General features: G+C 39.8%; 1 protein-coding gene and 1 pseudogene across 2 annotated transcripts in view; both read right to left on the reverse strand.

Moving 5' to 3' along the window:
- Nucleotides 1–2,250: 2,250 nt before the first annotated feature.
- Nucleotides 2,251–12,189, reverse strand: part of EFHC2 (EF-hand domain containing 2) — a gene marked incomplete at both ends in the record, with an annotated part of 203,078 nt that continues 193,139 nt past the window's right edge. The window contains 1 exon segment of the mRNA XM_082680655.1: nucleotides 2,251–2,352. Within this exon segment, the coding sequence (XP_082536781.1) occupies nucleotides 2,251–2,352 (102 nt within the window).
- Nucleotides 6,653–7,327, reverse strand: LOC309839424 (protein FAM3C-like; annotated as a pseudogene). Its single transcript has one exon. The product of its transcript is annotated as a protein FAM3C-like (transcript).

The following is a 12,189-nucleotide window of genomic DNA, read 5'->3' on the forward strand; positions in this document are numbered from 1 at the left end:
GAAATTACGGCCATCTTCCCCACATCCCCCAAAGATTTGAGTCACAGGGTTTATTTGTGCTGAAAACCAGAGTTATCTACTGCTTGAAACCTAAGCAGACTGCATCAGCATTTCAGGACCACCTGGGACCAAGGAGGTGAGGGCTGGGAGATTTCCAGATGGATTGTAAGACAATTCATTGATATTTACATAACGAGAATAAATGTTTTTCCTAAGATAGCATTTCCCTTCAGTGTCTTGAGACCACCAGCAAAAGAGGGAGGTACAGAAATTCTATTACATTAATAGTCTTTGTTTTTATGGCTTTGGCATTTATTAACTAGTGGGAGCTGTTTATTGGGTCATAAACTTTACTAATGGGCATATTATCTCTAAATTATAAATCTCCTTCAGTAGATGGCTTAGTTATAAAAAGAATAATTATTTAAAGTGTCTGTATGACTGCAATGTATCATGTTTATCGGCACGATTCCTATAATGGCCGTTTAATTGCTAATTGTGGGCTTGTACTGTGAATAACCAGGGCAGTGACACACATCTATGTAACAGAACAAGCAGTTGTCATCCTACAAACTCAGGAGCATATCACTGGCTTGCTTCCTTTCCTTTTCTCCTCCTACTTCTCAAATGAACTATATTACAAGCCTATACAAGGGCTAAATTATCTACATATTTAAAATCTTGAGGGAAAGACAACTGACTGAAGAGTTGAATAGGTAACTGACGAATGTGTCAGCCTGAAAAGTTCCAGGAAAGTGTCATCCTTCTTAAAGCTTGCTCTTTGGGGAATGGAAAATCTTAAAGTGACAAAATGGCTTGGCACTGTCAGTTGTCTTTGGAAAAAAAAAAATCAAGAAGTCAAAATTAGACTTTATGAGTAAATGGTTCTAGTATATAAATTGAGTATTCTAGTTTATTGGAAAATCCTATGGGATCTGTTTTAACAATGGCACATGTGGAATTATCCTAGGTTTATATATAGAAATGGTTTATTGATGAACTTCAAATTTAAAAAATGAAGGAGCCGTTGCTGTCAAGTGAATTGGTACATCTGAGTGCCAAGAAGCCAGCTCATTTCTAGGCAAAACGCTGCAAATGTGGAGTGAAAGAATAAGAAGATAGAAGGGGCCCTTGAGATGTCATCAGTTCCTCTTCCTCCCCTCAGAGCAGTCCCTGAACGTCAATGTCGAGGACCCTTCTCCATAGGCCTCCATCGTCTATGAGAACACCAGACAATCGGATTTATGATACCTAGCACCCAGCACTGAAGAATGGGGTACACTGAGACAAACTTCTCACACTGAATTCCCAGAGGTCCATGGTTATGACTTGTAATCGAACATACACTACATGACAAAAGTTCTGCTGAGACTAATAATGTATAGTCCTAGAAGAAAACTAAAAATAGGACTAGAGAAAAGCAAAAGGGAAACATGCTGTAGTCTTAGAATATTAAAACCTCTGGGGTAGGCGGTTATGTATATGTGGAGAATGAACCAAAACAGACCTCTGAAGATCTTCAGCGTTCACATCCTTAAATATTTCAGACATAATACATTTTTGGTCATGCTATAATTATATACACATGCATATATTCCTAAGTTAGCAAGCTAACTTCAGAGATTAAAAGAGCATTAAAAACATAAACACTGCATATGTTTTAATTTCTCTCCCCAATTTTTCGTGTGTGTATGTGTTGTGAGGGAGGGTTTTTTCTTCTCATAGCTTTGCTAATTTCAGAAAATAAATACCTTCACTCTGCAGAGGTTTAAGGATTATTTTGAAAAGGTGAGTTGCTACAAAGTTTAATTATATAAGTAATAAGCGTGTGTCAAAAAGATTTCAAAAAATGTTTAATAGAATCACAACTTATTGCTCTGATATAATTTGATTTTATATTGTCATATATAGCTGTCAAAAGTCATTTTCTTTTTGTGTTGTAATGAATCAAATTATGTTGGATAGAAAATTACCAAAAGATTCTTGGTATTAATAAATCATATGTATAATAAGAATGCTCAACGTTTCTTTAAATGGCATTTTTAATAGTGCTGGTACATCAGCAATATAATATGATGTTCTGAAAAACTGAAATGACAAAAGGAGATTAATTTTGGAATATGGATTTTAATTCAATATGAACCTTGTTTTTTTTGTTTTTAATGGAATCATATCTACTGAAATAAACTTGGCAAAATTAGAGCAGGAAATCAGGAAATCAAAGGGAGTTAACCAACCAAAACTGCATGGTTACTCCTCCTCTAAGCCAAACACATCCTTTAAAAGGTTTAAATAGTAAATGTATTTCACAGGAATAGGTGATGGCATCCCAAGCCACTCATCTTCACATCTCCGGGAAAAAAAACCAAAGATGGATATAATTAGAACTACATTTCAAAGTGCAGCTTTGTAAATGCAACATCAAATTGTTCCTTGTCAAGCTCTTGGCTAAGTAGTTTATTTCCAAAGCAGATATTTCTACCATCGACTTTCAGATCATAAGGACTCTGTGGTAGATTGGATTCTTGCCCTCAATCCTTCGTCCTTCCCTGTATTAGAATTATACACTGTGCTCTTTGCCATGTGAATTTGCAGCACCTCCTATGGAGTCCTTTTTCCTGCCCCTTTGACATGAACTTGGCCACATGGCTGGCTTTGGCCTATGTAATGTTAGCAGATATACCACAGCCAGAGGCCCTAATGTGCTGGCATGATTTGGCTTGGCCCTCTGTGCCTCTGCCATCACCATGAGAAGAACATGGCCCAAGATGCTGCTGGTCCCAGAATAACACAGGTGGAGAGAGCCCAGCTGGAGCCAAGCCCAGCAGATCTACGGGCCCATGGACAAGAAAAATAAACATCTGCTGTTGTGAACTACTGAAATTTGGGGGGTTGTTATGCAGCATTATTGCAGTGATAGCTCCTCCTATACTTTATTAAGAACTCAATTTTTAAAATCCAAACTGCTAGCATATTATACTGGCTGCTTGGTTACTGTTTCTTCAATCTAACAGTGAAATGAGCACTAGATCATTCAAGGTATGTTCTTGGGGATAAGCTACTTTAAATATGTGTGTATAAATACAAATACACATATGCTTTATATATATATATAGTATATATGATACATATATGTGTGTATATATTTGTTAATTTCAGAAAAAATAAATACCTTCACTCTGAAGAGGTTTAAGAATTATTTTGATAAGGTAGGTTGCAACAAAATGTAATTATATAAGTAACATCAAGGAGATTTCAAAAATCTTGTATATATAAATCTATACACATACACACTTTTTACTTATGCTGCAATGGTGAATTAATATTAACATCAATGGTGGCGGGGGGTGAGTCCATAAGTACGGCTGCTTTCATTTCTACTGTCAAGGTTAATTGTTGCATATAAGAGGTGTCAAATCTTTCCTAGTGCCAAATTAGTATCCAGAGTCACAAGATGTCACAGAAACACAGGAAAGGGCTCAATAATTCTATGTGATGGAATTGTGGAAGCAACCTGAGCCAGTGATATCTCACTTGGGCTTTATGGGGTACGGAGCAGTTCAGCAGGGGGTTAAAGTGATGAAAGGTGTTCTAGGCATAGCGGACAGCATAAGCAAAGGCCTAGAGACCTAAAAATCTATTTTCAAGAAAGGCTGACCAGCCCAGCGGGTTTGGGGCACACGGTACAAAGTGACAAGAGAGGCAGTTGGAAGGAAAAGGTGGGGCCGAACTTGAGGGTTTCTATGCTAGTTTATACTTTATGCTGTGGCTAGGGAAAGGCACTGGTGGGTCTCAGTGAAATCGGATTGGAAGTTTATTAGATAACTCATTGGATGTATGAAGAATGAAATGAAGGAGGAAAATCACTCTGGAGGTTACTGCGATAATCCTGGGGAGAGATGATTGTGCCATAACCAGGGCAGCTGAGCCTGGGGTGAACAAGGGCTACATCTGAAAGGTTTTGCTGCAGTAGAACATACAATACCTGGAAGGTGACTGATGTGAAGTGGTGATCAAAGAAGGGGGTCATGTTATGGGTTGAACTGTGTCCCCTCAAAAAAGATATGTTGAAGTCCTAACCCCCTGATAGCTCAGAATGTGACCTTATTTGGAAATAAGGTCATTGCAGATATAATTAGCTAAGATGCAGCCATACTGGAGTAGGGTAGGCCCCCTAACTCAATATGACTGGTGATCTTATAAACTAATACAGATAAGGATGGTTCTAAGACTTCTAAATTTAGTTACAGCTGACGATGTCTGTATTAGTTTCCTAGGGCTGCCATAACAAATTAACACAAACTGAGAGGCTTAAAGCAACAAAATTTATTCTGTCACCGTGCAGGAGGCCAGATGTCCAAAATCCAGGTGTTGGCAGGGCTGGTTCTTTCTGGAGGCTCTAAGGGAGACTGTCTCATGCTCCTCTCCTAGCTTCTGGTGGTTGATGGCTATCCTTTGATTTCTTTGGCTTGTAGATACATCACCCCAATCTCTGCCTATATCTTATTCTCTCTCTCTCTCTCTCTCTCTCTCTCTCTCTCTCTCTCTCTCTGTGTGTGTGTGTGTGTGTGTATGTGGCTTCACATGGCCTTCTTATAATAACACCAATTACGGGATTTAGGGGCCACTCTAATCCAGTATGATCTCATTTTAACTTTTAGTAGATGTTTTAATTATATCTGCAAAGACCCTATTTCCAAATAAGTTCACATTCTGAGGTTCTGGGTAGACATGAATCTGTGCGGGATAATGTTCAACCCAGAGCAACATTATAAGCAAAATAAGGAAAGCAAGCAAGAAGAAGAGTTTTAAATATTTTTAACTGGGAAAATAAGGATCAGAGGGAGAAACTAAGTTCAATTTGGGGCATTTTTATTTGAGGTACCCATAGGACATCAAAGTAAAGATCCTGGTAAACACCTGTAAATAGGGTTCTGTATAGCACAGACCTAGAGTCCAGAACTGTGCAAAGATGTGGAAGTCATTTAAATATGGGTGATATGTTAAACTATGGTAATTATAACACTAATGCAGAATCAGAAGAGCACCAAGAACTGGCATCTGTAACTAAAGCATAAAGTCTTAGTTTAAGTGATGATTTATGATGATGATGAACTAATAGCAGACTTTTTCAGGATTATAGGCATCATAATTACCTAGTAGTGATGATGATGATGATGATAATAATAATAAATTTATTGGATATTTACTATACGACAGGTATTCTTTTAAGCGTTTTACAAGTACTGAGCTATTTAATTACTGCAGTTTAAAAAATTAATAAACAGAAGCTTCAATTAAATAGAGCCCAGGAATCCAGAAGGGGAAGCTTTCATGCCCTGCAATGATAGCAGAGCACAACAGGAAGAAAAAGACTCCTCTTCCTTCCTGGTAAGGACTCAGCCAATGAAAAGCCATGGACTCTTTATTATCGCTCTCCCAACTTCCTTTTCCTCTCTATAAAAGTGTTCTCCTTCCTTTGCCATGAAGGAACTTGCACATGGCTTACCATGGTTGCAGACCCCAAAATGCAGTTCTCTGCTGATCCCAAATAAATCCATCTTTGCTGGAGAAATATCTGGCAGCCTATTTATTTTTAGGTCCGTAGCAGAAAACCCTAAGAGGTAGGTATTATTATGATACCCATCCACAGAAAAGGAAACTGAGGCAAGAGAAGGGTTAAGTAGCTTGTCCAAAGTCAAACTGCCGGTAAGTGGAGGAGTCTGGACCGTAACCACAGTATTAGGGCTCCAGAGCTCTGCTTATCTGCTGGGCTGCCCTCCAAAACCCAGGAAAGGAGTGGGCCTATTCAGAAGCAGCTGGCTCTCATCCGACATGGCTACATTTGTCCTACCACTTTCAACAAGAAAAGTTAAGTAAAAAAAAAAAACGTGATTCTTGAAGTGACACTACACTTCTCTTTCAAGAATGCCTCCTGTTGGATGTTGGAGGTTGAGCCCAAACTGCCAACCAGCTGTGTAAAGAAGGAAATGACCATTCAGATGGATGATGGCTAAACCAACTCCTAGGGTGTGTTCTGTGCAATTCAGGCTACATGGATCTTAGTGAAATATGCTTCCTATGCCCAAAAGCAGTAAATCATTGTGCATCTGTGTGTGTGCATATACAAAATGTGTGTGTATTTCATGTGTGTGTATATATACATGTACACACACACACATATATATTTAGCCCAATATCTTTTTAATTTAAAAGATACTATCATCAAAAGGCCATATATAATATATATATATATATATATATATATATATATATATATATATAAAACAAAGTCTCCTTCCTAAAATCCACGTTATTCCATGATAGATTTTCACAGCGACTACTATATATATCAATATATTTTTCAAATCTGTTCAGTTATCTATTGGGTAATGCTTTTAGAATTAAAAGATGCCATTATGATCACAGTCTGAACATTCTACCATTAGGGAGATGTGCTTAGAAATGGTTCAGTGATTTGCTCATTATGATGACTATTTACAAAGATGCCTATTTACATTAGCAATAAATAATCCTGATATCAAAAGAGATAATGGGCACGCACACACCGAGATGCCTGCATGCTCTTAAAATACTTACATGTAGTTTTTCGGTTAGGGCTTTCCCATTAGCAAGTGAAAGTGTGCTCCCTTCAATTTTCTCCACATCGGTCTGGCTTCTGGGGGATGCATCCTTCCATTTCTACAACTTCGGGCCATCCTTCATATTTGTTTGTGTCCTTATTGTTCTTTATGTGCTGTTCAAAAGGGCTTTTTGTCTTAATGCCTTATCCACCACAGAAGACCCAGTTGTCTCTAAAACCAAGATGAGTAATAGATGTACTCCCCAATTCAGCAATGAGCTGCCGGGCCTCATCATTGAGTTTGATTGCTCCATCACCATATGTTCCCATTAAGACTATTGTTTCATCTTGTATGGCCTTCAGAAACTCAATAAATGGGGCCACATTTCCTCCCCACATGTCAAAATATCTGGTGTCTATTAGATCTCCTGTTTTTCCATTTACCAAGGCAACATTGATCCCTCTTCCAACATTATTCTTAACACCCCTCATTAAAACATTGTCCTCCAGGCAGAGGCTGCTCCACTTGCCATTTTAAAAGCAAAATGCTTCTCAGGGCAAGCTTTTGAGATCCCACATTTATATCTGGGAGGTTCTGTAGAACGTGCAACTGCGTCCAATGCTTGCAAATAGATTTCCTAAACTTGCATCCATTTTTATTTCAAATACTTGAGAAATAACATAGAATGCCAGCAAAAATACTGCCACAGCTACCACCAACTTTGCAGCACCTGCGACCCTCATGTTTGCTTTTTCGGCCTAAGGCACTTTTCATTAAATAAGCTCCTCCAACTTAGAAGACACCAAAGCTTTAGAAGTGAGCCAAGACCGCCCTCCACAGAGTTCAAATGCAACATACAACTCCATCCCGCCTCTTTAGAGCACTCGGCCCCCATTTCCAACACGAGCTGAAGCCCCTGCGTGCCCCACGTGCCAGCCACTGGCCTGAGCGCCAGGCGTCGCGCCACCCCGCCCTCCACGGAGCCGGAGGACTGCTATATATTTCTTTTTAATCAATGAAGTCTGAGATCAATAGTCATTCAGTTCGACTATTCAACATGTCCTCAAAAGTTTCATTATAAAACTTAAAGCAATTTTCACTCTTAAGTGGTACAGTAGTCCCTCAGTATCTTATTGGTTCTGAGACCCCCTGCGCATACGAAAATCTGAGGATGCTCAAGTCCCTCACATAAAATGGTGTAGTATTTGCATATAACTTATGAACATCCTCCTGCATACTTTAAATCATCTCTAGATTACTTATAATACCTAATACAATGTAAATGCTATGTAAATAGTTGTAAATATAAATACTAAATATAAATATAATACCTAAATATAAATACTATGTAAATAGTTGGTGTGTGGCAAATTCAAGTTTTGCTTTTTGGAACTCTCTGGAATTTTTTTTTCCAAATACTGTTGATCCATGGTTGGTTGAATCTGTGAATGCAGAACCCATGGATATGGAGGGCTGACTTTATTTTTAAATTTTACCATGTTATAGAAGAATATAGAACAAATATATACATTCAGAATCACTATTCCCTGATAGGTGTTTGTTTTTTTTTTTTTTGCGGTACGCGGGCCTCTCACTGTTGTGGCCTCTCCCATTGTGGAGCACAGGCTCCAGACGCACAGGCTCAGCAGCCATGGCTCACGGGCCCAGCCGCTCCGCGGCATGTGGGATCTTCCCGGACCGGGGCACGAACCCGTGTTCCCTGCATCGGCAGGCGGACTCTCAACCACTGTGCCACCAGGGAAGACTCTGATAGGTTTTTTTAAACACAAGTTTTCAATACAAAAAGAAATACATTATGCAACTCATAACATTACAATGAAATTATTTGGGTAAAGGATTCTCTCATGAAACAGGTCAATACTAGTAGATCCTTCCTCATACCTTATTAGGCAGCAAAAGTTTTGGTTTGTTTGGTTTTTTGTTTGTTTGTTTTTTGAGTAAGGAATCATGATTTAAATCCTAACAACAAAAGAAAAAGAAATAGAAGAACTTATACTGGAATAATGATAACTCAAGAATTTGGAGATGAGAATTAAATTTATTAGCAACAAGCCAAACTTGGGTAAATGAAACTCAAGTAAATACCCCGAGATTTGAAATTAAGGATAATTTAAGATGAAAAAATAATGTAGGGGAGCAAAATCTGCCACCCCAAAATGTGTCTCTCTGGCATGAAGATTATTTTAAGTTGATTATTTTTTTTTATTGGGGTATAGTTGTTTTACAATGTTGTGTTAGTTTCTACTGTACAGCGAAGTGGAGTTCCCTGTGCTATACAGCAGGTTCTCATTAGTTATCTATTTTATACATATTAGTGTATATATGTTAATTCCAATCTCCCAATTCATCCCACCCCCCCCTTTCCCTTTTGGTGTCCATATGTTTGTTCTCCACATCTGTGTCTCTATTTCTGCCTTGCAAACCAGTTCATCTGTACCTAGAGACTGTCATACAGAGTTGATTATTTTTAAGAAACAAATGACTCAGGAGGCACTTTTACCTCCCCCTTAACTGCCTAAAAGAATTTAGATACAGGGCCCGTACCAAGAAGGGAGCTATCACCGTTAGATAACTACATGTGAGGTAGACAGGGAGGAACCTAGCAAAGTCTGTTTGTTAAAATTCCTCACTGTGTCCCATTGTTTCTGCATGGCCCTGCAAACATTTATTTACCAAACATTTGCTCTTTTCATCTTCCTGTGAATTGCTTTCCTTCCCTTTGCAGTCCCAGACCCCCTAGCCCCTTCTCCTTAGCCCCTTAGTCAAGAATGACAGATAAACCTCATTTTGCCTGTCTTTAGAATCTCCCATGTTTATATGGATTCCCTATACATACGTAACTAAATTTTGTTTTTTTCTCCTGTTAAGCTGTCTTAATCTCATTTTAATTATTCAACCAGCCAAAAGAACCTAGAAAGGTGGGAGGAAATTACCCCTCCCAAAAAAGTAACAATAATGCATTTCTTTTAACCCTGATCACTTTAAATCCCATGGCTCACACAATACCTTCCTGACTGCTCCAGCCCCCCTATACTCTCTCTCTAAAATCAATACCACTTCCCTCAAATTTATTTCCCTTTGTCACTTTTCTCCAGGTTCTAGGTGGGAATGACTTTTTCTGCCTAAATATCTGATAAATGCCACAGGCATATTTGCAGTGCTTGAGGAACCCAAGGTCTGTACACTGGCAATATGATATGGTGATTTATAATAAGAAATATATATTTGGTTTTTGTCCCCATTTCTGGCACAGAGTTCTTAAAACTCTTAGAATTTCCTAAGTGATGAGAGCGATAAGGTCTCTTTTGTTACGTTAATGAAACACGATTGAAAAGCACCAGGATGGGGGCTGGTTGCCAGTGGAGCCAACCACGTGATTAGAGGGTTGGAACTTTCAGTCCCCCGCCTCCACTCCCCATTCCCACACCTCCCGGGAGGGGAGAGGGGCGGGAATTTGAGTTTATTCACCAACGGCCAATGATTTAATCAATCGTGTCTCTATAAAGAAGCCCCTGTGAACACCAAAAATGACAGGGTTTGGAGAGCTTCTGAGCTGGCAAACACGTGGAGATGTGAGGAGAGTGGTGAGCCCAGAGAGGGCATGGAAGCTCTGTGCCCTTTCCACCATACCTTGCCCTATGCATCTCTACCATCTGGCTGTTCCTGAGTTATATCCTTTTTTAATAAACAGGTTATCTAGTAAGTGAAGTGTTTCTCTGAGTCCTATGAGCAGCCCCTCCCAAGGAGGAGGTCATGGGAACCTCCAATCCACAGCCAGTTGGTCAGAAGCACAGGCGACAATCTGGACTTGTGAATGGCATCTGAAGGAGGGGAGGTAGTCTTGTGGAACTGAGCCCGTAACCTGTGGGGATCTGAGGTTATCTCCAGGTAGATAGTGCCAGAACTGAGTTGACTTGCAGGACACTCAGCTGCTGTTGAGAATTGCTTGGTACGGGGGAAAAATACACACTGGAATTGATACCAGAATTGTAGCTGGCCCTCAGTTTTAGGGAGATTTTCACAGGTATCCGTTTAAATGAACTAACAGGAATCAAATTGGGATCTAAAGGAAGGAGGAAGCAGGAGATAAGAGTTAAGAAACTCAGGGGGATGGGGCATCGATAGAGTAGAGGGAAAAAGTATCTTCCTCATAATTTTGCCTGTAATTGGGTCCACCTAAAGGAATCACATGGCCAATCTCTTTGTAAAATAAAGAGGTCTTTGCTAACATGAGAAATCCCCTCACTACCACTGCCTAATTGTTCTAATAAATCTGCAAGTGCTCCAAACGTTACATAATATTTATGACTGGGCAGTGAGTTAAAATATTCTTTGTCCTCACTGACCTTTTATTCATCCCACACTACAAAATGCGAAGAAAACTCCAGATCATGTTGTTTCCCAGCAGTGCACATACATTTTAAGTGGAAATAACTGCATGGTAATTTTACAGCAGGTGAGCTCATCCACAGCAGTCAATCCCTCCTGTTTTAGACGGGAACGAGCCTGCTTGTATTTCTGTAAAACACCCCGCCTAAAGGTGCATGATCAGAATCTTAACTATCTGTGTGTAGCGGGTTCTGCCTGCACCTCTCCTGATCCTCTCACCCTTTCCACTTTGGCGCACACCCACCTAACTTCCAGCCATCAGCACCTGCACTCCTTCTCCTGAGACCTTCCCTTTGGCCTCTGAGGCCTGATTTGGCTGTCCCTGTAACATGCCACAAGTGCCTGGGAATTCATTATTTTCACCCACTTCAGGAGCAGCTCTCAAACAATGACAGGAGTTGACGGATGGGATAACGCTGAGGTACCTATCAGCCACTGCATCCCTGTGTTTCCCAGAGGCATTATGCTCCAGTCATTCACATTTTTACTGGTTTGATAATATGCCCTGTGTTAACTCCTTCTCTTCTATTTCTCACTTCCCTACTCCCTTGCTAGTTATTCCCTTCACTTCGTCCAAAAAACCATTTATACTCAAATCCTTGTCTCCGAGTCAGCTTCCAGAGGAAGCCAAAGATACTACGCAATTTTGCATTTTTCAAAATTAATAAAATGTCTATGAAAGTCACAGTACAGCTCGGAACAAAGCAACTTCTTGACAAACGGTGGACGGATCCAAAGTCTCCAGTGTGACTTCCAGGTAATTCCAGAGACGGTACCCAAATCTCAAAACAAAATTCAGTTTAATCTGGAGCATAAACAGCATGTGCCACGTAGCATTTTCTGGAAGAAGGAAGAACTATGAAATGCAGAGTGAAATTCGGCAATAATGCAAAATCATGACTCTAAAATGGCTGGAAATCATTGCCTACAAGAGGGCCCCATGACAGCTTTCAATCTGGCTGTCACTAGAGCTACTTAAGATGTCAGAGAAGTTGGCAATAAATTACTTATTCATCAATGGTGGAAAAAAATGTAGCTGCCGATCTGTAAAACCACATATCCTTGAAATGGGAAGCAAAGATGGCCCTGGATGGAAACCCAGTAAACAGCAGCTGCCCGGTGAGAACAGCAAAGCTGTGTGTGAGCTCATAGGCCCTGGATTTATTTGCTTTGACATTTTTAAAAGGAAATTTAA

This window comes from Grampus griseus, assembly GCF_964374135.1.
Source record: "Grampus griseus genome assembly, chromosome: X".
Lineage (NCBI taxonomy): Eukaryota > Metazoa > Chordata > Mammalia > Artiodactyla > Delphinidae > Grampus > Grampus griseus.